The sequence below is a fragment of the Typopeltis vanoorti genome, chromosome 12, assembly GCF_054136105.1.
Source record: "Typopeltis vanoorti isolate ZY-2024b chromosome 12, IOZ_Tvanoo_1.0, whole genome shotgun sequence".
Classification (NCBI taxonomy): domain Eukaryota; kingdom Metazoa; phylum Arthropoda; class Arachnida; order Uropygi; family Thelyphonidae; genus Typopeltis; species Typopeltis vanoorti.
This window is the reverse complement of record NC_143560.1, coordinates 98,380,256-98,407,456: the sequence shown is the minus strand read 5'-3', so window position 1 is coordinate 98,407,456 and position 27,201 is coordinate 98,380,256. Positions and strand designations below refer to the sequence as shown.

Below are 27,201 nucleotides of genomic sequence, written 5' to 3'. Positions count from 1 at the left end.
AAATGTTTTATTTTTTACTTAGTTAACTTTTTCTGCTTTTCACTTTTGTTTTTCAGGCATATGGAATTGTATGGAAAGCTGTTAATAAGAAAACTGAAGAAATAGTGGCTGTAAAAAAAATATATGACGCTTTCAGAAATAAAACGGATGCCCAAGTATGTAGATTTCTTTTTGAATGATTATAAGTCCAAATAAGCAAAAATTTAATGTAGTATCTTGTTGGGTTAATTTTACTACTTAAGAAAAATATTCTTTAAATGTACTTCAGTAGATGAAAAGCCAAACGGCTATTTTTTTCTGGCGAAGTTGATCAGTTAATGGGATAAAAATCCCTTATTGTTTTTCAGCCAGTAAGCGAAACTGATCAACTTCGCCAGAAAAAAAAATAGCCGTTTGGCTTTTCATCTTAGTTATACTATGTTATAATAATATAATATAGTGTCACACCTTTCTGGCAATCGTATAGCAAAAGTATGTAAGTTCTTTTCACTTAAACTCTGATATTCTAGGTCTAGCTACTCACTGATGAGACCTCAAAAAAGGTTGAAACCGGTCTGGGTAGTGACCTCTCCTCATAATGTAAAACAATATTACATCTCCTAAGAGCTGTGTTTTACATTATGAGAAAATATCAAGAACAGTGAGGGAGCTTGCTCCACCTTTGCAACGAGTTGCCGTGGTGTGGCACTACCAAGTGGTCACTTACGCTTGGATACGCTGACAGTTCGTCGGCATGAAACGTTCAGATCGTTTTTTCGCTTACTGGCTGAAAAACAATAAGGGATTTTTATCCCATTAACTGTACTTCAGTAGATTTTAAGAAAAAATCACTAAAATGGTCTTTTTGTTGATATAATCAACCAAAATACTAAGATTAATGTGTTGTGCAACATAAAAGCATTGCATTATTGCTTCAGTTTCTTTAGCCTCCAATTGGAAAAGTCATCATGTTCTTGACTTGGGAGGCAGCAAAACATGGAAATTCCAGTTTAGAAAAGCTATACATGAATCACCTGCCTTATAGTGGAACTATAAGGCAAGTGATTATGATACATTTAGGAGGCAGCTTGAAGCAGTACCATGGCATAAAGTTCTGTAATGGAAGGATGTTTGCAGTGCATTGGGATAGTCAACAGAATATCTTGAGGAAGCAATATCATGGTCTGTGGAATGCTTCCTATGAGGATAGATTGAGGGTTTGTTGACTCCGAAAATTAATTGATGGGCGAAAAAGGTAGGATATGATAGAAACATTTAAGTTACTTCAAGGATTTTATTGGATTGATGCAGGGGAAATATTTCAGCACTTGGCTAAAACCGCCTCCTAAATGTATCATAATCATCTGCCTTATAAGGCAGATGATTCATGTATACCCTTTCTAAACTGGAATTTCCACGCCTTGCTGCCTTCCAAGTGAATGCAAAAATGTCTGGCAAGTGGATCATCTGATAACGAAAGAAAGAAATGCGAGAGAAGAAAAATGAGGGCTTAACTAAGAGTGAAAGAAAAATCAAGGAGTGAGTGTTGTACGGCGATTCACTCAGAAAAGGTGTAATCAATGAGAGTTTGACAAAATCGTGTTTTCCTGGTGCACAAATGATGTTAGTAAAGCTATTAAAGCACAAAAAGGTAGGACAAAAGAAATGAGTAAAAAAAAAAGTAGTGGCTGGAACAAATAATTTAAAAGGAGAAAAATATGGCATGAGAGAGGGCATTAAAGAATTACTGGAAATAGCAAAAGAAAAGAGTGAGAGAGTTAAGACAGTGAGTCTGTTGCTGCAGCATGAAGAGTAGAGCTGAGAAGGAGGACTAAAATAGCTAATGACATGATGTGTTGGTTATGTAGGAGGAGTGGAGCAAGTTTGATGATCAAAAGGACTTATACAAGAAGGATAGTTTGTATCTGAATGGATTTGGTGTTCAGAGAACTGGAAAAAGTGTTGTTGAATGAAGTGAAAGTGAATGCACAGAATCAGGAAAACTAGAGCTTTTAGGGTACGGTAAGTTGTTGAGTGGATATGCAGACATCAGTGAGGCAGTTGAGTGTAAGAATGTGCATAACATGCCTAACTTAGTAACACTGGTAACAAACCAGAATGGAATAGTTAATATAAAGTGTCAGGATAGTGGTAGGCCTAAGGAGCTTTTGAATTTTATGTACACTAATGCCAGGAGCATTCAGCACAAGCAGGAGGAATTTTTGGCATTGGTTAGTTCATATTGACCAAAGGTTACTGGCATTAGTGAGACATGGCTAACAGAAGATGATATAGTTAGTAGGGTATAGTGTGTTCAGGGGAGATAGAGAGAAAAGAATAGGGAGAGAAGTGTTATTGATGATAGCCAATGAACTGCAACCAAAGAGAGTAGAAGTTCAACTGCAGGCCAGTGAAAATAGCACATTTGAGGCTATGGAAACATAGAAGATTTGTTTGGAAGGAGGAGAGAACACATAGAAGGAAATGGATTATATGCAGTTACTAAGGAGTAATTACCTGTGACAGATGTAATGGAATGCACTATAGGTTTGAGATGCTCAGTCTAGTAATTGCATCTGAGAATTTGTCTATAACAAATATGACCATGTTGCCACCGATTGGTGAGAGTGATCATATGGTCTTGACCTGGGAGGTGGCCAAATGCGTGGAATTTTCAGTTAAGATGGGGCGTGTGTGTGTGTATATGTGTGTGTGTGTGTGTGTGTGTGTGTGTGTGTGTGTAATTACAGGGCTGGTAAATACGACAAGCTTAGGATATTGCTTGGATTTGTGCCATGGCATGTGAAGCTGCAAGGGCTGGTTGATAGTGCATGGGAAGTGGTAAAGGAGTGTTTGAGGGATGTGATGGTAGTAAATCAAGTGGGAGTTAAATGGATGAATATTATCATCAAGCTGGAGCTGCACAGAAAGAAACAATTGTGGAATGAATTTAAGGAGAAAGGTGACCTGCAGGCACATGAACAGTACAAGACAGGCCAGAAGGGTAACTAGTGTTGTAAAAAAAAAAAAAGGCAAAAGCAGATTATGAAAGGAAGTTATCAATGCAGGCTAAAGAGAATCACAAACAGTTCTTTCGATAAATTAAAGATATCAAGAAATTATATATTGGTTTAATCCTTTATCCAAGTGTAAGCAAACAAGTTTGCACTTGAACTATTTTCAGGAGTGGGGCAACTCATATAGAGAAGCTAAGACTTCACATCACTGCCCTAGTATCACATAATGCGAAGCACATATCCTTATGGACACATACTCATAAGGATATGTGCTTTGCATTATGGGATACTAAAGAATGTGATATGAAGTGTTAGCTTATTTATACGAATGTGTTTTTTATACAAGGTTGACCCAGTCCTGAAAATAGTTCAGGTGCAAACTTGTTTGCTTGCACTTGGATAAAGGATTAAACAAAGTAGATAATTTCTTGGCATCTTTAATTTGTAATATAACCAAGTGGAAAAACTTCCAACAAAATTCTTTTGATATGCTGCAAGTAAAAGAAAGCATGTATATGGCAGAATGATTTTAAGGAATGATAATGGTAGGGTGGTAACTGAATGAGTCAAATAGTAGAATTATTAAGTGAACACTTTGCAAAAGTATATCCACCAGGTGGTGATATTGCAGGAACGAGAGAGTGAAACTTATACGGCATATTACATTACATACGACATTATAGCATATTACAGAACCTTAATGTGAATACATCCGTGGGATTGGATGGTATGCCAGCTCGAGTTTTACATGAAGCCGTGAGGGAATTGTCAGTGCCCTTGACCATATTGTTGAATCTTAGTCTCAGCTCTGGGTCAGTTCTGAGGGGGGGTGGAAAGAGGAGAAAATAGTTACGTTGCATAAAGGAGGCTCCAGAACTGATGTAGCAAATTACCGACCAATTAGCATATCAGGAGTTGTTCAAGTATTGAAATTGGTCAAGAGCAAAATTCAGGAATGAATAGATGGAAATGGGATACTGTGTATGTGTGTGTGGGGGGGGGGGGGGGGGAGCATGGTTTTGTGAAGGGTAGGGCATGCTCTAGTAACTTGCTTCCATTTTATAATGGAGTGACAGCTAAGTTGGATAATAGTAATGAGTTTACAGTGATACTGTTGGACTTTGCATAGGCCTTACACAGGATACCACATGGAATTCTATTCAGTAAACTGCAGCACATAGGGACGGATATAAGGTTGGTGAGATGGATAGGAGGGTGGTTGATAGAGAGATATCCGTGAGTAGTTTATTCAGGAGTCAAGTCCAAAAGAATGCCTGTGACTAGTGGCATTCTGCAGGGTTCTGTTCTTGGACTGCTACTATTTAATTTGTTTATTAACAATATAGGAAAGGATCTGAGAGGACCTGTTCAGTTATTTGCTGATGATGCAAAGTTGGGTAGAGCAATAGTTAATACAGATAATGTCAAAATTTTGCAGGATGACTTGGATAGATTGGCAGACTGGAGGCAAAGGGGAAGGGAAGTCAGTTTAATTTGGCAAAGCGTAAGGTCATGAATTTTGGGGTGAAAAGATTCATTGGTAGAACTATACTCCAGGAAGTTGACGAAGCCAGAGACTTAAGAGTGTTAGTGGATAGGAAGTTAAAGTTTGGGGGGGGGGGGCACATAGCAAAATTAGCTAAAGCAGCCCATCAGCAGAGACAAGCAGGTTATTGTTCCTCTTTATTGAGCATTGATAAGACCCCTTCTTGACCACTGCATGCAGATCTAGGTGTCAGGGTTTCTTGGTGATGAGGTGGAGATGATCCATAGGGAGTTAAATGGATGAATATCATCATTGAGCTGCAAAAAATAGTAGCAGGTCTATGGGATGAACCTTACGAGAACAGGTTGAAGATTTGTGGATTACAGAAAGTGGTTGATAGGTGGAAGATGGGTGATATGATTCAGACATACAAATTACTGAGGAGTTTTTACGAGATTAATTGAGAGGAAATTTTTCAGAACAGGTCTGGTTGTGGGAGAACTATGGACCATCCATTAAACTGAGTAAGAATGTAGTTAGCAAGGTTGTTTGAACTAGGTTTTATGCTTGGAAAGTGGTGAACGAGTGGAATAGGTTGTCAGAGTCTGTTGTGGGTACTATGACTGTGAATGAGTTCAAAGCAAAGTATGATAGATACTGCGCAAATGTTGGATAGTTCTTGATGTAATGTTTAGGGCATCCCTCTAAGGAATCCTTAGAGTTGCCCGTAATAATACGAAATATACTTTATAAACTGATTCCTATAAATGCATCTCAAAGTAAAATTTCTTTATATTATTATTATTACCTACTCCAAGGAGTCATTAGACTGATCAAGGGGAGGACCTGCACATCATGTCAAGAACTATCCAATATTTGCACAGTATCTATCATACTTTGCTTTGAACTCATTCACAGTTATGTCACCCACAACAGACTCGGGCAACCTATTCCACTCATTTACTACTCTTCAAGCCAAAAACCTGGTTCTAGCACCCTTGCTAACTACACTCTTACTCTGTTTAATGGGTGGCCCCCTAGTTCTCCCACAACCAGATCTGTTCTGAAAAATTTCCTCTGAATTAATCTTGTAAAAACCCCTCAGTAATTTGTATGTCTGAATCATACTCTTCCACTTATCAACCAGTTTCTGCAACCCACAAATCTTCATCCTGTTCTTGTAAGGTTCATTCCATAGACCTGCTACCATCTTGGTCACTCACCTCTGGATTCTCTCCACCTCTTCCTCATCACTAAGAAACCCTGGCACCCAGATCTGCATGGGTGCCAGGGTTTACTAGGGTTACCAGACCTTGATAAGACCCCATCTCAAGATGGGGTCTTATCAAGGTCTGGTTCGAGGCTCGATAAAGAGGAACAATAACCTGCTTGTCAAAGTATTCTTCAGTAACCTAGTCATCTGATGAGCTGCTTTAGCCACTTTTGCTATGTGCCTCCTAAACTTTAACTCCCTATCCACTAACACTCCCCAAGTCTTTAGCTTTGTCAATTTCCTGGAGTACAATTCCATCAGTGTGACATAGGGCTAGTAATATTTTCACCCCAAAATGCATAACGTACACTTTACCACATTAAACTGACATCCATTTTTCCCTTGTCCAGTCTGCCAATCTGTTCAAATCATGCTGCAAAATTTTGACATCATCTCTATTAACTATTGCCTTACCCAACTTTGCATCATCAGCAAATAACTGAACAGTTCCTCTCAAATCCTTTCCCATGTCGTTAATGTAGAAATTAAACAGTAGCAGTCATAGAACAAAATCCTGCATTGAATCTACCTCAGTTGACCTTCCTACAATAATCTGATTGGAAATGTTTTCATCTGTGGCATCATGGCAACCTCAAGAGACATTTGGTGATAGGACATCATAGTGTCCTTTCTTGCTGGTTGAGGTTATCTAAGGGGGGTTTCCTAGGCCAGCTCTTGTAATGATTCCTTTCTCCTGAAACTGCATCTATAGTGTGAGATGACACATCAAGCCAACATTCTACCTTTTTGCCTATAACTTCCTGGCTTCAGGTTGTCTAATAGTCCATCTTCTCAATCACGTAAACAATGATGATTTGCCATCCTGAAAGTACTGGAGATGTGGCTAATCCATTGAGCAAACAAAAAAAAATGGGAATGACTGGCATGGTTGCATCTCATGTGTTTATAGCTATGAGTAATTTGCATTTGTACAGCCCTGTTGAGTGGTAGATTAGTTTTTATTTGATACTCAAAATTTGGATGCCAGAAGGCCTATATCAAATATGCACTTTTAGAGATACTGTTAAAAATAAACCATTCAAGAAAAAACATTTTTGTTCTGTTCATTATGTTGAATAGTATACAACATAAGTGTCAGCTGACTGATAATTAGAAACTGAGACAAAATGTAAACGTTTTTCTATATATTTTTAACACCATTTCAAGGTAATTTCAAAACATTTCCTTGTGTCCATCATGTGTGAACAAATAAAAAAAAAATAAAATAAAAATCTAAACCTGGCAAATTTTGTATTGATGCTCAAGAAAAAAAGAAATTGGGTGAGAAAAAAAGTGCAAAGCGACTGTAATAGTCATGCTGTAGACTTACAGCAAGACATTCTCCAAAACTTGTATCTTCTTTCCATAGATGTGCAGCCCAACAAATCAAGCCCCTACTGGATTTGTTGCCTTCATTCCTGTCTGTCCAAAACCTTATTTCTCTTCTCCAGTTTGGACATTGTAATAGGATGTTATCATGATTATATCTGTTCATCTTATTCTTGGTCTTTTGGTCAAGATTTTAATGTTTTTCTTAAGAACACTGTCATTTTTCCATATGAAAAATGTGCCCACTGCAACTTGGTGAACATGATTAAAGTAGATACTGTAGGTTCTTATCCCACTTTAAAATTAGCATTTTAATTAGTATTTCCAGTTGTATACAGATGCGGCAGTGTTTTTCTACAAATCACATACCATTAATAGACACTATTCACTGGTCTCATAGCCTTTGCTGCTTTAGCCATAATTCCAAACCTAACTGTCCCACTTTTAAAAAAAACTATGCATGCAAGACAATTTCTAGATATGATAAAGTTAGGAAAAGATTCATGCTAGAAATGCTCGCCATATGTTGAAATATTATGGTTTTGTGTGTGTGTGTGTGTGTGTGCACGTAAAAATAACACTATTAGTGCACTCAGAAGATTGACTGTTTTGATTGAAAATACCTGAACTGTAATCTTCTGTTTAGTGGTGATTTAGTTGGTATCATAGAGAGGTGGTATGATTTTTCCACTCAGAATTTACTCCCCACCCAGCACAAAATAATTGGATAATGCACACAGCCACCCTATCTTACAAAGGCAATGCCTTGAGATAAATATATTTTTGTCACAATGTGTTATATTAAAATCACATGTTGCAGTGTAGTATTCTATATTCAGTTAGAATGCTGCAGCATGTGATTTTTTTCCATTTTCAGATTTGTATAGAGAAGGCCACTGTACAAATTGGAAAATTCTGCTTACAGAAATAATGTTCAGAGCCAGTGAAAGTTTCCTGAAGAAGAAATTTAATAGCTAATAGTGCTTTAAAATTAGGATGTGCTTATAAAAGATGCCTTTATGTTTAGTAAACATAAAACTTAGTCCTTTCCTCACCGCAAAAAATAATTTTATCAAATAAATTTCATTATAGTGCTTATTTATACATAAAACATCAAATTATTAAAAATGTTATATTTGTTGTCTCCTTTTTATTTAACACAAAGCGTACGTTTCGAGAGATCTTATTCCTTCAAGAATTTCAGGATCATCCAAATGTCATTAAACTTTTGGAGGTTATCAAGTCTCAGAGTGATAAAGATATTTATTTAGTTTTTGAATTTATGGGTAAGTCCATATTGATGTAAATTACATGTATAAATATTCTTTAATATCAAGCAGAATGTATTATTTATATGTAACTGTATGTATACTAGATTCTTATAAACATGTTCCACTGTTTAAATTACACATTGAATTGTATAGCAAAAATGAATTTCTTTTTTTATCTCTTTATTTTTTGCTTGCTTGAAAAACTTCTAATGAGCATCTAACTAGACCTCTACTGAGATAGTAGAGTCCTTGCAAAGTGGCAGTGGCGATGGAAATTTTTTCACTGTTTCAATTATCAGTTTTTTTTTACAACTAAAAGTTGATTTTCAATTTATAAAAAATTTACTTGTAGGAATTTATATTCATTTTTCAATGTATGGTTACAGAAATATAAAAGAAATGAGAAATTAGTAATTTTTAGACAATAAATTGTAAAAATGAAATTAAAATCAGAGAATATCACACTCACTGAGATTTAGAATACCTTGATGTTTAATGTGGAGTCCTCCCACCAAGAAAATTTTGATTTGGAACCTCCTCCACTTAGGCATGAAGTTGAAAGAGCAGTTAAGCAGCTCAACAGCAGTAGGGCACCATGTGCTGATGAAATCCCAACAGAGTTAAGGCCACAAGAGATGGAGGGATAAGTGTTTCATAGATTGATTACAAGGATATGGGAGACAGGATCATGGCCTAGAAACTGGAAGAAGTCAGTTTTCATACCACTACACAAGAAAGGTGATATGAAGGCATGCAAGAATTATAGAACTATTAGTTTGATATCTCATGCAAGCAAAATTTTATTAAAGATCATGCTAAATGGGATTGAGGCCAAAGTTGAGGCAGAGATGCCCAAAGAACAAGCAGATTTTAGGAAAGGTAGGGGCACCAGAGATCAGATCCTTTGCCTTAGACAGATCATAGAAAAAAAAAAATATAAAGAATTCAGACTCCCTTTGGTAATGTGTTTCTTAGACTACTCTAAAGCTTTTGACTGTGTTGAGCATGTGAAACTGTGGGAAGTAATGAAAAGAATGGGTTTTCCTCAACACACTATCAGGTTGATAGCCAACTTGTATAAGGAGCAAGAAGCCACACTAAGAACAGGTGTTGGATTGACTGATTCAAGTTGGAAAAGGAGTTAGACAAGGATGTTTACTTTTTCCTCACTTGTTTAGTATATATGCAGAGGACATCATGCGTGAAGCATTGGATGAGCTCAGGACAGGAATTAGGATAGGAGGTAGATTGATCAGTAATCTGAGGTACGCTGATGATACAGTATTCCTTTGTAATGACATGGAAGAACTAGGACTAATTCTTGACAAAGTTAACAAGATCAGTAATAACAGAGGACTTCAACTCAATTCTAGCAAGACAAAGATCATGGTTCTCAAAGGAAAAACAAACAGAGAAGCTCTTGAGAAACAAGTGTATCTTAATGGAGAAAGAATTGAGGAAGTCAACAAGTTTGAGTACCTGTAATCCATTATTAATGTGAAGAATTGCTGTTCAAAAGATGTCAGAAAAAGGTTAGGAATGGCTAAAACAACAGTCAGAGACCTGTCTAAAATCTAGAAGGATGGATCTATCTCCAAGGGAACAAAGTTGAGGATTTTAGATGCAGTTGTTTTTCCAACAGCGACTTATGGATGTGAGACTTGGAACCTAAAGAAGTCACATAAGAAACAGATATCTGCTTTTGGGATGTGGTGTTACAGAAGACTGTTGAGGATATCATGTACTGAAAGGCATACAAATGAATTGGTGTTAGAAAAGATTAGTAGAACTTTAAGGCTCCTTAAGGATATTGATAGAAGAAAGTTAAAATATTTTGGACACATAGAAAGGATGGAAGGGGGGACTTCTCAGAACAGTAATAGAAGGTAAAGTTCCTGGAAAAAGAGGCAGGGGTAGACCATCAATGAGATGGATGGATGGCATGTGTGGAGTGACTGATCTTCAGAGAGTTGAGGCTGCCAGAAAAGCAAACAGGACTATATGGCAAGGCCTGGTGTGGAACATCATCAAGCATCGGAGTGACCATACAGCATCTGTAGATGCCCAGTGAACATAGAGAGACAGAGAGATGTTTAATCATTTAATATCTTCCTTAGTGAAATTCTGACTTTGGAATACATTCAAACATTGTTGATGGTAATTATTCCTTGTCCAGTGCTATAATAGAATTATTAGGGGTGCTGAGGAGAGGGCATCCATGGAAGTTGAGAATGAATGTAGCCAACAAAGGGATGAGTACCAGTGCATGATTGCAATGGATTACCTTTTGGAGATTGTCAGTACAGGTAGTGTGCATGAATTTCAAGAATAGGTATGACATCTGGTTTGATGAATATGGGCTTTTTTTCACCTCATTCATGATATCTCATCATCTGATTCAGTGATGATTAAATCAGACTCTTGATCTGAATTTACCTCTTTCTGTTACATATTGCCTAAGATAGTTGTCCCTCAGAAAGTGATTTATTTTCCTTGCTTCTATTGTCTCTTTATTTTAGTCTATAATCCCCATAAATAAAGTTGCCCATTATCACCCTCTTATTACTTAAACTGCCTTACCTAAATATTTTTTTTATCATAATTCTACACCTGTCCAGGACTCTAGCAAAATTGCAATAAATATCTAATTTGCCTGATGCTGAATGAGATAGCTTATGCTGATACCAAAAATTGTCTCTCAGACCTATAATGACTTCTGTGTAATATAGATATTTTCCTCCATCTGATTCTATGTGAAGGAGTATCCAGAGCATGGTCTGCCAATTCCAACTTGCCATACAGATGATCTCAGATACAGTTTTTGTGTTCTTCAAGGCAGATGGTTACTGATCTATGAGTCTGTATAAGAAGGTACTTTGTACACTTCAGAATGTTCAAGAGGATGTAGTTGATCTTTAGGAGACCATATGAAGGATGAATGAATGAATGGCTTTAAAGTTGCATGGAGATCATATTTGCAGAGAGCTTTGGCTATTTTTTCTGATGTACGACATATGGGATGGGAATGGTTTTGCTGTGCTCCTGAGTGTTGGGTATAGGAGGAATGGGGTATGCATGCAATATTTTATCTATTTTATATGGGCTGTAGCCATTGTCTAAAAAAGGTATCGCAAAAATCCCTGAACTCAGTTTCAAGGGCTGTTTGATTTGAACAAATAGCCCTGGCTTGGTGAGTAAGTGTTTTGAGGATGCTATACTGTTGGAAAGGGTAGTGGTGTGTGTGTGATTGTTTATGTAAATATCTTTCTGCACAAGCGGGTTTTCTGTAAATGGAAAAGGATAATGGTTCATTAGGAAGTCATGTCACTAGTGTATCTAAAAAGAGGAGACAATTGTTACTTTTTTTTTCTCTATGGTGAAGTTTATTTTAGGATATTAACTGTTAAGATGGACCAAAAATGTTTTTAATGTGTGTAGATCATGAAGCCAAAAAAAAAAAAAAACATTACCAACATAACACAACTAAAGTATTGGCTTAAGTGTGGTTGAGTGCTTGTTTTTCAAAATATTTCATATAGAAGTTAGCTGTGAGGAGAATGAGGGAACTTATAGTGGTCCCATTCAGCTTTTTTGTATATTTTTCCTTTCAATACTAAATAACCTGCATATATAGTGACTCCGAATAATGTCAAAGAGAGGAAATGTGTCTTAATGAGGTTAAAGGTATCTGTCAAAGGTACGTCAGTGAAGTATTTATTGAACCTGACAATGATGTCAGAATCTGAAAGTCTGCACTTTAAAACATTAATAAAAAACTTCTGACATCATGGTCAAATTAAATATTACTTTACTATTTCTCAACAAGAGAAACAGTAGCCAAACGTTTTTATCAAATTGGCAAGAGCTATAAAATCAGCCACTTGTTAAGGAGGAACTAAAAAGAACTTTACTGTCTCACACCTTGTAGGTCCCGATGGCATCCATTATGAGATGATAAAACATCTTCCATCATCTTCTACAGATTTCCTTATCATACTGTATGGCAGAATACTTACTGCAGAAGAGTTTCTGCTATCCCAAAATGAGGAAAGGATCCAACACAAACAGTTACTGACCTATTGTTCTGACCAGCTGTATGTGAGATGTTAATGCCAAACTTCTGTAATATTTAGAAAGCAACAATCTTCTCTCTAACATACAATGTGGCTTTTGTAGATATAGTTCAACATTAGACCATTTGGTCCATTTAGAAATGTATAAGAGATGCATTCCTGAAATGAGAACATCTGGTTCAGTGTTCTTTGACATGGAGAAAGTTTGACAGCCTGCAGGTATGGCTTATTAAAAGTCCTCTAACCTAGGAGATGTCTCCATCCTGTATTTATTAAAAACTTTCTGTCTGGCCAAGTCTTCCAGGTTCAAATAGGAAGTATGCTATCTTGGCTATATCAAGAAGAGGGTGTTCTCCAAGGCTCCATCTTAAGTATGATACTCTTTGCTGCCAATGTTAATTCAGTCACTGAACAGCTTCCACAGTGTGCAATGCTCTATATGTTGATGACTTCACAATTTACTGCCTCTCTTTTAACATGAGAGTAATTGAAATACAACTCAAGCAATTGATCATGTCTCTCCATGAGCTCCTGGTAATGGGTTGGGTTTCAGCAGAAGAAAGGTATCTGTGTACATGTCTACACTTCCAAAAACACTCTTCACCCGGATACACAGTTAAGTAAGAGACTGACTGTTATTTCAGTAGGAACAGAAGCTAAGTTCTTAGAACTCTTTCTTGACAGAAAGCTTACATTCCTTGCATACATTCATCAACTAAGGGAAAAGTGAGAGAGAGAGAGCATTGAATCTCCTACACATTATGGTGTTTCTTAAAAATAGCAATTTTAAATGTTTTGAATTTCGTATTGAGGTACCTGTTCGTTGTTTTTGCAATAGAAAGTAAAAAAAAATCTTACAAAATTTTAAATAATTTATATTTAGGGATTGCGATGGTTAGTTTTTAATATTTCTCCTAATAAAATTGCATCATTTGCTCTTTTTTTTTTTTTTTAAATTTTAAAATCTACTTTAGTGCCCCAAGTGAATTTTTTTTAATTAGTCATTTTTACCAATTATTATTCCAAATGAACATCAACTTCACTTATAGAGGAAATGACAAAATGAAACAAAATACTTGTAAACCTTTATTATTCAAACAGATTAATACAAAGTTTATAAATTCTTAAACTTAACTGGTTTTACTGCTGTTATTTTAGCAGCGTTGCTTTCTTGTGGTCAAGATACTTTTTCCTGTAATCACTTAAGACTAATGAAAGAAACTGCTTCTGGGCTTCAGTTTGTTGTTTATCTATCAGAGCCACACTTCTTTCTGCAGTGTTGTTGACAGCTCTCATGCATTGTGAATGGTCTTTTTTATTGACGAATAACTCATCTTCTAGTCAGCACAGCCTTGTTCAGGAAATCAGTGGGAAGTCCAGTGATAGGCAAGAACTGTTGAGTGTTTGATGTCACAGAGTCCTCAAGTTGCAGAGAAACGATTATGGCTAGATGTGCTGTAGCAAGTGTTGCTCATTTCATTGGACTGCCTTCTCCAGACTTCTTCAATGCATCAACAATTTTTCACTTTGTCTCAAAAGAAACTTTGTAATCAAAAATATTAAATGTGATCACTAAAATAAAGAGCCAATGGCTCTTTAAATGTGATCAATTCCTCTGAAAGGTACCAGAGGTGTCCCAGGAATTTTCAGAGTGTAGCATTTGCGATTGCTTCACTTACTTCCTTGTACAGATAAATGTTCTTCAGGAACTGAAGGTAATTTCTAGGGGACAGATAGCAGATGAAAGTTACAACCAAGCTTTAACATAGACTAACAGTGAATACATAGATGTTCAAGATTTTTTCCAGCTCCTTCTTCACCTTGTTCTTGCTCTTTCTAAGACTTTCCCATTTTCTAAATATGCCTTTTGACTTTGTTCATGACATATCTTTTCAACTTTGTAGGTATCTTGCCTTTTTCCAAATCACTAAAACATCGTGGCCTGTGAAGTCAGTGGCCTCTATTGTTTGTTTAATTGCCTTTTTGTAATGAAAAAACAAAGCCATGACCTCATTTTGGAAGGGAGTTTTGATTTGGACAACATGGCTGACATCTGATGTGCCTGCTATTTTTATAACATAACTGAAGGCTTTAATAATGCTCTGTTATGATTATGCTAATATGTGTAGAGAAAAGCAGCTTGAAAAATGAATAATAGACTTGTTAAAACATGTTCAAGTTGAGAATATGCACATTGCAGTTTACTTATATTCTTTCAATATGCAAACTTGGACACCGTTGCAACCCCTAAACATTCAATAAATTTGCTAAAATTTTTACTGAATTTTTTACTTATTGTGTAGACCAAAATGAAAATGTCCATCACTAAATGTTGAAAATATGGAGCACTCTAATGCATGCTATCCTCTACTGAATGAACTGAAGATCAAACTTCATTGCTTCATCTTTATCATACACTTATACATTCAAAGCTCAATTATGGGGAAACTCTACAGTTCTGCAATGCAGAGGCCTGTGATCGTTAGATCTCATCCATCATCGGTGTATTTGAATAGCTACTGATGCTTTTCGCAGCCCATTAAAAATAGATGAACTGGCTCTATCACTATGATGGAAACAATTGTCTCTTAACTATGCTCAAAAATAAACTCAAGAACATCCAGTGTGGACTAGTAGCATTGGAAAGCTCAGTATCATACTTCAGACTGCCATTCATATCTTTAGTATGTACACTTATCTACCAATAATTATCCAGACATTTTAGCAATTTACAATGGATACCAGCAGGCGAACCCTAATATCGGGTATGTCCACCTTTGGCTTTGATCATCTCCTGCACCCTTTGAAGGAAGCTTTCCACCAATGTGCGGCAGGCATCAGGTGGAATTTGTCTCCATTTTTTCATCAAACAGCAATGAATTCTCCAACAGATTGAGGACGTGCTGCTTTGGACCTCGATCGCCACTCCAATTCATCACATAGCTGTTCAGTGGGGGTTGAGGTCAGGACTCTGCACAGGCTGAGGTAGTCATTTAACACCCATCTCTTCATACCATTGCATAATAGCAGCTGCAGTTTTGTAGCATGGGGTATTATCGTCTTGATGGTAACACAGGTCCGTTCCATAAAAAGTTCACGTTATATGCAACTGATTATCCAGAATATCAAGGTACTGAGTTGCCTTCATGGAACCACAGACAACGACTAGTGGGGCCCACTCCAAACCAGCTGAATGCACCCCACACCATTACTCCCACCACCAAACTTTACTGTGGGTACAACACACTGTGGTAATAACATGCGTTCACAGGGCTAACTCACACCATACCCTGCCATAAGACTGGAAACAGTGAACCTTGATTCATCACTTCAGAGTACTGTTTTCCACTGGTCAATTGTCCAGTTCACATGCTCTTTACATCACGCCAGATGAGCCACCTTATTCGTTGTTGTGATGCAGCAGTGGTACACAAGCCTTATTCAGCTTGAGTACTGCTGCTCTTCCATGGAAATCCAGTAAATGGAGTTCCTTTCGTACAGTATTAATGCTCACCATGGTGTTACTGGTGCTCTGGAACTCATCATGGATGGTCTGTGCTGATTGTATCTGGTTTTTGTGTGTCACCCATTTTAACCATTTTAACACCCTCCTGTCCCTGTTTACCTGCACTAGTGATGCCAGAATGTCTTCATTTGTTGATCACATCGCAAACTATTGATTTTGGATGCTCCAGTTGAGCAGCAATGGCACCTTTGGCCATGCCACCAATGTGACAGTCCACGATGACACCTCTCAACGCCACTGAGTTCATGTCGTGTTGCCATACCACCTGTATTCAACTGCTACGATGAAATACTGCTTCCTACTATCTGCACCTGTTTTTATATTATTAACAAACCTGGACTGTTCCATAACTTCAAATAACAAGCATCCAGACAATTATTGCAGATAGTGTATGTTAAAGATGATTATGCAAGTTGTTTGCAGGGCTGGCTCTACTGAAGGTGCCGTATCTACCGTACGTACAAATTTTTTTTTTTTTAGGGGGGGGGGGGGGAGGAGCAAAATTGGCCTAAACTATACAAAAAAAAAATTATAAAAAAAGTCATTTATTCCTTCTCTGTTGAAAGCAGACTTCAGGATGTTGTTAGTTAAATTTTTAAATAATAAATAAAACTTCATTGTGAAGTGTATTTTTCAAAAATCATAATAATTTAAAATAATGTAGTATTATGTTTAATATTGCACTGTCAGTGTTAATATCAGATGACGTGACAATAGCAGAACACTTTCTATCTTGCATTTTTGTTGGCCGTGAGCTGACCTTGACCTGAGGGTAAATCTCATTTAACCAATGAGATCAATCGATCATAATGAGATAATTGGTTAAGAGTAAACCAATTAAAGAAATAGAATCAAAACACATAAATACAGACTTTTAATTTTAATTCTGATTTTAATTCTCCTGCAGATGCTCATTTTCAGAACAAAATTCCACCGTTAAAGGGTTAATTGGCTCTCTCTCTTTCTGTAAAAAATAGTTTATGATCATTTTTCCTTGATCATTTAAACTTTCATTAGCTAATGCTACTATTTAGAATTTATGATCAGATATGTTGAAGCCCAGCTTAACATCATGGCTTTTAAGATGTCATTAAAGAAGTTTTTTTTTTAAGAGAAAGGGCAGCAAAATATTACTATTATTACGGGCAACTCCAGGGAGTCATTAGACTCATCGAGGGAGGCCCCAAATCATATTCATCACAACTATTTGACATTCATACAGTATCTATCATACCTCGCCTTAAATTCATTCACTGTCACAGCATCCACTACAGACTCAGGGAGCGCATTCCACTCATTCACTACTCTAAAAGTAAAGAACCCAGCTCTAACACCTTTACTAACCACACTTTTGCCCAGTTTCCATGGATGTCCCCTAGTCCTCCCACAACCAGCCCTGTTCTCAAAAATATCTTCTGAATTAATTTTATAGAAACCCTTCAGTAATTTGAATGTCTCAATTATATCTCCCCTCCTCCGCCTATCAACCAATTTTTGCAACCCACAAATCCTCAACCTGTTCTCATACGGTTCATTCCACAGACCTGCTATCATCTTGGTCACTCGCCTCTGGATCCTCTCCACCTCCTCCCCATCAAGAAGAAACCTAGGTGACCAAATCTGAGCACAGTAGTCCAGATGGGGTCTTATCAAGGCTCGATAGAGAGGAACAATAACCTGCTTGTCTCTACTTGTCAACGTATTCTTCAGCAACCAAGTGATTTGATGAGATGTTTTGGTCACTTTTGCAATGTGTCCCCTAAATTTCAATTCCTTATCTACCAACACTCCTAAATCTCGTACCTCATCAATTTCCTGGAGCAGGGTTCCACCAATGCAGTAAACTGCCGCCAATCTTTTCACCCCAAAATGCATAACCTTACATTTTGCCACATTAAACTGACATCCATTCTCCTTAGCCCAGACCTCCAATCTATCCAAATCATCCTGCAAAATTTTGACGTCATCTGCATTCACTATTGCCCTACCCAACTTCGCATCATCCGCAAACAAATGAACTGTTCCTCTCAGATCATTTCCTATATCATTTATGAACAAATTAAACAGCAGTGGTCCAAGAACAGATCCTTGTGGCACACCACTAGTCACAGGCCGTCTTGTGGACTCTACTCCCGAGTAAACCACTCTCTGATATCTCTCCGTCAACCACCCTCCTATCCATCTCACCAACCCTATGTCCATTCCCATATGCTGCAATTTACTGATTAGAATTCCATGTGGAATCCTGTCAAAGGCCTTGGCAAGGTCCAGTAGAATCACCGTAAACCCATTACCCTTATCCAGTTCAGCCGTCACTGTGTTATAATACGTGAGCAAGTTACTGAGGCATGACCTACCCTTCACAAAACCATGCTGTCCCCGATACAGTATCCCATTTTCTTCTATCCAATCTTGTATTTTCCTCTTGACTATTTTCTCTAAGACCTTGACGATGATTCCTGATATGCTAATCGGTCGGTAATTTACAACAGCAGTCTTGGAACCACCTTTATGCAGTGGAACTATTTTCCCCTCTTTCCACCCGCTCGGGACTAACCCAGACCCGAGACTCAAATTAAACAAAATGGTCAAGGGTACTGACAATTCTTTAGCTGCTTCTCGTACAACACGAGCTGGTATACCATCCAATCCCACAGATGTATTGACATTGAGGTTATGCAATAGACTACTCACCTCCACTTCATTAACTACAATTCCTGTATAATCTACTGGTTTATTCGTTTCTGCAATGTCACCACCTGGATGATATACTTTTGCAAAGTGCTCACTCAGTAACTCAACTATCTCAACTGATTCAGTTACCTCCCTACCATCGGCATTCTTTAAAATCAATCTGTCATGTACATTTTTCCTTTTACTTGCTACATATCTAAAAAACTGTTTAGGATTCTCTTTAGCCTGCATGGCCAATGTTCTTTCGTAATCCTTTTTTGCTTTTCTTACCACACTCGTCACCCTTCTGGCCTGCGCTTTATACCGTTCATGTGCCTGCCGGTCACCCTTCTCCTTAAATTCCCTCCATAGTTGTTTCTTTTTTTGAAACTCAAGCTTAATGGTGTTATTCATCCATTTAACCCCTACTTGATTTATTATTCGGACTCTAGGTATACAGTCAGCCATTGCTTCATGCAAGCACTTCTTAACTACCTCCCATGCACTATCAACTTCTAGTCCTTGCAGTTGTACATGCCATGAAAGAAAGTTGTACATACTGAACCAATCAAACTCCTAAGCTTGTTATACTTTCCCGCCCAATAATTCCACATGTACCCTGTCTTAATTGAAAATTCTACACCTTTAGCCACCTCCCAAGTTAAGACCCTATGATCACTCTCACCGATTGGTGGCAGTGTGGTCATATTTGTTACAGCCAAATCCTCAGATGTAATTACTAGGTCAAGCACTCTCTGACCCCTAGTATTTTCCATTACATGCTGTCGCAGATAGTTATCCCTTAATAACCGCATAAAATCCAGTTCCTTCCTCCCGTGTGTCCTCTCCTCACTCCAATCAATGCGACCATAGTTGAAATCTCCCATAATAATCACCCTCTTTCCACCCATTTCTTCTATTTGCTTGTGCATACTGTCACCACCATCTTTTCCATCACCTGGTCTATAGCAGCACCCAATTGTATATTTAGTTCTGCTAGCCACAATCTCACACCAAATGGCCTCAAATGTGCTCTTTTCTCTATCCTGCAATTCAACTTCTATTCTCCTTGGCTGGAGCTCATCAGCTATCATCAACAATACTCCTCCCCCCATTTTATTCTCTCTGTCATTCCTGAACACACTATACCCATCACATTCAATCCCATTAGTTATATCATCTACAGTCAGCCATGTTTCACTAATACCTATAACCTGTGGTCTGGAAGTGCCAACCATGGCCAAAAACGCTTCCTTCTTGTTCCTAATACTCCTAGTATTAGTGTACATGAATTTAAGACCCCCCATTAGCCCCAACCCTACCTTGATGCCTTATATTAACTATCCCACTCAGATTTGTTGTCCTTATTTGCTCTGGCATATTATATTCATTCTTACATTCAACTGCCTCCATAAGGACTGTATCTCTACTCCCCCCCCCCCTAACAAATCTAGTTTCCCTGAATTTGCACATCCACTACATTCAGCAACACTTTCTCAAGTCTTCTTACACCGTAACCATTCAATTGCAAGCCATCCATCTTATATAGATCCTTTCGCCCATCAAACTCACTCCACACATCCACAAATTCCACACCACTCGTCATACATAACCCACGCATAAAGTCATTTGCAATTATAGCCTTCCTTTTAAACATTTCACTGTCATACCGTGGCAAAAGACTAATCATTCTAACTCTCTCACTCTTTTCTTTTGCTACCTCAAACAATTCATTCAGGTCTTCTATCATTTCCATTTTATCTCCTTTCAAATCATTCGTACCTGCCACAACAATCATTTCTTTCACCCTTTCCTTTTGCTCTCTAATAGACGCAGTTACGTCCTTTATGGTCGCACCAGGTTGGTACGATTTTGTCAAATCCTCTACTAACACACCTCGTACTAACGAGTCACCATACAGCACTCTATCCTTCATTTTGTTCATGTTCACATTCATACGTCTATTTTTCCTGTCATACCTTTTATTATTGGTTGGTTCATTCAGTCTACTTTTGTTCATGCACTCTAGCTGCTGTTTTGCTCTTTCTATCGCACTATTCAACAACGCGATCTCACTCAATGCATCTATCTCATCTTTTTTGTTCTCTGAGAAACCATTTATACTATCATTCACACTTTCTACATTCACACTCTCACAATTTTCATGTACAACCTTGCCGTTTCTTGTCATATCCCTATTTCCTTCATTCTGAAGGTTGACAAAAATATCACACTCACGATCTGAAATACACTTCAATTCCGCATTCTCCCTACATTTTCTACACACATTCAATCCTTTATCATCATCTAACCACACTCCGACCGCACTCCGCAAAGTGTACATTTCACAGCTAGTACACTGACTCATTTCTTGCTATTGCATGGGGCAAAAAAATCCCTGGTTGTTTGCATGACTGTTGACAACATTACCCATACTAAACATAATAGTATTTCTCCATGCAGGTTTTGCTCTATCATGTAACCTTTCAGTATATGCCTAATTTATTTATTTATTCTTATAGCAAAAAAAACAAAAAAAAAATTGAAGCTATAGGTTAGTGTCTAGCTCAGAAACCAATCCAGGGCCTCATTCATCACCTCATGGATGTCTTGGAGATCTTTATAAGATCAAAACTAATAACCCAATGACAGTGATCATGGCATGAAGCACTGAAAAATAAATTGCAAGAGATAAAACCTAAAATTAAGCATTGGTAGGCAGTCAAGTCAAGAGAAACAGAAGAGAGGAAGTTGTTCTTGCTAGGCTCTGCTTAGGATTTTGGCAGGAAGAATGAAAGTATTTTATGGGAAAATGAAAGTAAACAAGGGAGAGGCATTCAGGACAGCACTGAGTGAAGTAATGGGTGGCAGTAAAGGAATTTGGAAATGCCATAAATAAATTAAGAAGGGACCGGGAAATTAATAGGCAATTAGGAATATTTCTACGGAATTCTAAAATTATGTCGAATTCCAATTGTTTTGAGGAAGAATAGTGCAAAGCTGAAATTAATGCGTAGAAGAAAATAAGGAATAAGTAGATTACCTGAAATGAGTGCATCAAGACTTGTGAAGCTCTGTTTAATATTTCGGTTATATAGTGAAGATTCCTTTTGAATAGTGTTATTTCAAAGTGATAGTTAACTTCAGTTTTAAGTGTGCCTATAGTGAATCCAATGTGCAAAGGATGTAACCCAGTAAGAGCTGTCCATTTTTTATATTTCAGCGTGAAGAAATAAGAGTTAGCTCAGCCCGATATATCTTAACATTAACTGTGGCGTTCTACTAAAATTAGTAGAACTTTGGAGCTTTAAAGTGTTTCTCCCCCCTTGAAGTGATAACTGCCTCATAATTGAATTAAGTGTTTGTTGACTAAGAGAAAATTAGAGAATTCTACTTTAAGAATATTTACTGTAAGATTCTGTAACATTGAACTGTGTGAACTATTTTTAATTATAACGGATATAAAATTGACAGCTGGATGTCTGATGCCTAATGTTTTATGTTTGTTATGAGCATTTGAACTAAGTTGATTTGCATTATCTTGTTTTCAAAGTTATACTTAATGTACATGTTATGTAACCCTGCATTAAATATTTTGTTTTATTGATTCCAATTTGGTGTTTGCCTGATTCTCTTTTATTGCACCGCTCATAAAGTTTATCGGACCTTGCGGAAGCCTTAAATGATAATGTTAACCTTGTTAGAAAGCCTGTAGAAAAGTGAGATTGCAAAAGTTAGTTGATGATTGATTCCACTATATTATATAGACTAATCTGAATATAGGGTGGCACAGGATAATATAAATTTCCTTGTATTCAGATCAGTATCAGTCAGCATCTAACAATAAAAAACAAAAACGGATAATTTAAATAAAAATAACATTCCAACAAGATGGTGGATTCAAAGCCAGGATGTACGACACAACAATACTGAGTCTGGTTAACATATGCAAATGAGCCATGGCATAAAAGTGGGCATTTCGTAGTGGTTTTTCCATTTTGTATATGCAATGAGAACAAGACATTTCATGATAACATAATTATTGGGCAGGGCTACAAGACATCATTTAATTGATGAATTCAGTTGGAGAGCCATCATAAGACTGGAGGCTGGCAGAGTCAGGCAGATGTAGTTAGATGGTTTACATGTGAATTGTTCTGTGATTCATAGACAGTGGAGCCAATTACAACAGTCCTAGAGTCTCAAACAGCATTATGGAGATACAGTGAAGGAAGGCCATGGGCTACAACTGCAGTGGGTGACAAATATCTTGAGTTATCTGCTTGCTGAAACAGGAACAAAACCCTGAATCATCTATGATCTGACCTTGTGTCTATTACAGCAACATTGGTATCAGCTTTCACTGTATGCAGAAGGTTTCATGAAGGTGGTCTGTATGCTAGGTGACCAGTAGTCTGCATGTCCCCTATTCCTATGCCACAGGAAAGAATGCTTGAAATGTCGACTGGACCCAAGACCAATAGAGATTGCTATTGTTTGTGGACAAGTACCGATTTGCTCTACAAAATGATACCAGGTGTCTAATTTGGAAAAACCAATGACATGCTATCGTCCTCTGAGGACAGATTCTTGTAGGAATCTGTGCTGTAGGATAAATGTTCTTCTGCTTTTTTTTTGTGATTCAAATAAATGTTTATTTTTCTAATTATATGAAGAGCCAAAGGCTTCAATTCGGCAACATGAACTTATTTAAGTTAAGGGATATTATATCCCATATTGTTTCTTAGCCGAATAAGAAACTCAGAGTTTCATGCCGAATATAGAAACTATATAAAGTTCGGTGATTCCAAGCGTAAGCAAATACCTGGATAGTGCAGCACCTGATCCTTTAAGGTAGTGCAAGCTGAGGCAACTCCTAGAAAGGGTGGAGCAAGCTCTGATCACTATTCTTGATATTTACCCATAATGTGAACTTAGCTCCTAGGAGCTGTATTATTGTTCAAGAAGGTCACTACCGGTCTGGGTAGTGACCTTCCGAATATAGAAAGTCACTTCTGGGTAGTGACGTTCTATATTCGGCATGAAACTCTTTGTGTTTCTTATTCGGCTAAGAAACAATATGGGATATAATATCCCTTAACTTAAATAAGTTCATGTCGCCGAATTGAAGCCTTTGGCTCTTCGTATAATTAGTAATTTATTAGGACACCTTCTTGGCAATTCTCATAAAAGGGATGCAAGTTCTGTTCGCTACAAACTTGGTATTAACTAGGTCTACCTACTCGCTGATGAGACCTCAAAAAAGGTCGAAACCGGTCTGGGTAGTGACCTTCTCTCATAATGTTGAACAATAATACAGCTCCTAGGAGCTAAGTTCACATTATGGGTAAATATCAAGAATAGTGATCAGAGCTTGCTCCACCCTTTCTATGAGTTGCCTCAGCTTGCACTACCTTAAAGGATCAGGTGCTGCACTATTCAGTTATTTGCTTACGCTTGGAATCACCGAACTTTATATAGTTTCTATATTCAGCATGAAACTCTTTGAGTTTCTTATTTGGCTAAGAAACAATATGGGATATAATATCACTTAACTTAAATAAGTTTATTTTCCTGTTGGAGAGCATTTATTCTAGTAGTTTTAGTTTTTTTAGCAGTTGATTATTTTGGCTGTTTTATAGACTAAGCCTTTCTTCAATATAGTATCATAAAAATGATGTTAGGTCTACGAAGGCAGTACCTGCTTTTATAACCTTTTGGAATCCACCTTCTATGTGGATCGTGAGGGCCAGTACCTGGTCACAGCATCTTCCTTGTCTAAATGTAGCCCGTTTATTGGGTAAGAAAGCTTCTATTTTTGGAGAAATCCTAGAGAGGATAATGCTTTCAAAAAGTTTTTAAGAAGTGCTTTTTTCCTTAAAAGTTTTTTAAGAATGTTATAGGGCAGTAGTTATTAGGGTCATCTGTTTAATTTGTTGGGTTTTGTCAAGGCTTCTGGTTGATTCATACCAAAGTTTTGGGAGTTGTTGGTCATTTATTGAGGAGAAGAAATTAGATAGCCAGGTTTTTACTCCTAGGCCGAGCAATAAAAAAGTCTGGAATGATGCCATCAACAGCAAGAGTTTATCTGTCTTAGTTTGAGGGCTGCATCAATTTCATCTAGAGTTACTAGATTGGAGTTTGCTGTAGATGTGGGATGTGATGAGAAACTTTTTTTTTGTAATGATGATGGATCTCTTTTTTGATATGGGAATTTTGGGTTTAGCTTTTTGTGATGCTGTTTGAGTTTACTTTTCCTTTAGTTTTGTTTGGAGTGCTGGTGCCTTCCAGTTGAAGGAGCAGCAACCATGCCTGATGACTTGATCATTGAGGTTATTCATTTCCTCGTGCCAGCAAGCTCTTCTGCCATTATCCAAGAACCTTAAGAAGGTGTAAAGCAGTGTCAGGATGGTTGTTTTGTTCATACTCTGTCAGATGAATACAACTTTCAGTTGACCAGTCTTTTCCCAGATGCTATGAGGAGTTTACTGAATCTTTCATAGTTATCAATTGTAATTGGAATTATATTGCTGTTGTTTTCAATGAATTCAGTGAATTTTGGCCAGTTTGCTTTCATGAGATTCCATCGAGGCATTGAGAAGATGTTCATTCTGAGGATTATATATAAACACACTCTGCCTAATTACTGCTGTAGTAATTAGGCAGAGTATGCTAGATGTGGGGAAAAGGAGAAAGTACTTGATGAGTTGAGATGATAGGATTTCTTTTCCTGTTAGTGGCAGTAAAACAGAGATCAGGAATTGTCTCTGAAATCCCATCTTCCAGATTGCTTGTTGCCACAGAGGACGTGGAAGCTATTTGTTATCATCTAGTCTGTCAATTGCAGGCCTCTGTTGTTGTCATTATTGTATCTCCATTATGTACTATATGAGTTGAAATCCTGGGGATGATGCCAAGATGGGCTGGTTGAGGATGCACAGGGATTGGCTAGTTGCATAGAGGAGCTTATGTACATTATAGATTGAGAAGTTGTCCAGACGGATACAATAAAAAGTCACTTTATGAATGCTGTAGATTCAGAGATGCTTTCCACATTTGAAGGTTCCGGATTGCTTGTTGTTGCAGAGGAGGTGGAGGCTATTTCTATTCATCTAGTCTGTCAGTTGCAGGCCTGGGTTGTTGTCATTATTGCATCTCCAGACTGTCTTTCATCAAGTTTATCAGTGAGAAGGATGTAGCCAGGAATGGTGATATTTTCTTGTGTAAGGCATGGCAAGTTTCTTGCAGAGCACGAAACTCGCAAATTTGAACATAGCTCTCTGCCTAAGCTATGGACATGAACTTTGTTGACCCAGGCAATGTTAGAGTCGTATGTCTTTGATGCTTATTTGTTGTAATACCTACTTTTACTCACCTCGGGGTGATGTATACCCCTTATGTGAGGTATTAGTCAGACGTTTGCTACTTCCTAGCTGGGAGACAGTGCAGGCTACCATCAATCTCCAAAATAGAGGCCATTCCTGACATGGAGCAGATGCCTGTATAGCCATGCTTTACCTGGTGGAAGCTGCTGCAGTTGATCTTCAGGTACTTCCCTAGGAGCATGCTTATTTAATGGAGGCATAGGATGCCACATCACAGGTTTTGTGGCATTTTGGTTTAAGAGACCTTGTCAAAGGCTGCTCCATCGTCCCTGACAGCACAATGCTGCTGCTGTTGGTCTGCGACTGCTTATTTGTCCAGTTGCCATGTTTATCTGATAATTGCCCTCCGTATTTGGGGCGGTGATCCACCGTCTGCTACATGTGGACCTATCTGGTTACAGTCAGCTCTGTGACTGGACTTTGCTTTCTTGATTTTGTGGAGGTGATAGAGAAAATCCAAATGCAAGTGACCAAAATGGTGACTGGCCTGTAGAATGTTATAAAAATAGGCAGAAAGTGGGTTATAAAGTTTAACTGATAAGCAGAAAAGAGATTTGATAATAAATGGCTCTGATGCAGTGATAACAGATGGGAGGATTGGGGAGACATTGCAGAAACCTTGCTATATGCTTCAGATTTGTTATACAGTTAGGAATTGATAATGGTTATTGTTAATATTTCATATCTGTTGACTTTATGTGCCTTCTATAATTAGCTACTTTTAATTTTAAAGCAGTGGCTTATCAGTAAATAGTTCTGTGTTTTTCAGTTGTCTTATCTTCACATTTGATTAAACAAAGAATGTTTTTGGATATTCATTTATTGGAGAGTGGGATATTTTTAGCAACATAAATATGACTTTAGTATATCCCTCTCATGCACGAATTTCTGAAATGGTGATTAAAAAAATAATTTAAGTATTTTTAGGATGTAAGAAAACACTGTAAATTTTATTTCAATTTTTTTCATACATTCAATCCAATTTTCAATCCTGTCCACTGTAGTGGACTACATGCATTTAGGAGTGCACTGCATGCATCAGAAGTTAAAAAACATGTCTCATAGAGCTGTGAAGTAAACCAATAGTAGCCGTCCATCACAGTGGACATGTGCATGAGAGGGATATGGTGTGTATTTTTCTCTTTTGATTGTTTTAGACTATGTATATAAATTTGTTTTGTACAAATAC

General features: G+C 37.5%; 1 protein-coding gene across 1 annotated transcript in view; it reads left to right on the top strand.

The window, feature by feature from the left end:
* The window catches only part of Erk7 (Extracellularly regulated kinase 7), a 193,545-nt gene that overhangs the window by 37,936 nt on the left and 128,408 nt on the right, over positions 1–27,201 (top strand). Inside the window, exons 2-3 of the mRNA XM_090401876.1 lie at positions 57–155; positions 8,250–8,370. Coding sequence (XP_090258002.1) covers positions 57–155; positions 8,250–8,370 — 220 coding nt within the window. The remainder of the gene's footprint in view (positions 1–56; positions 156–8,249; positions 8,371–27,201) is intronic.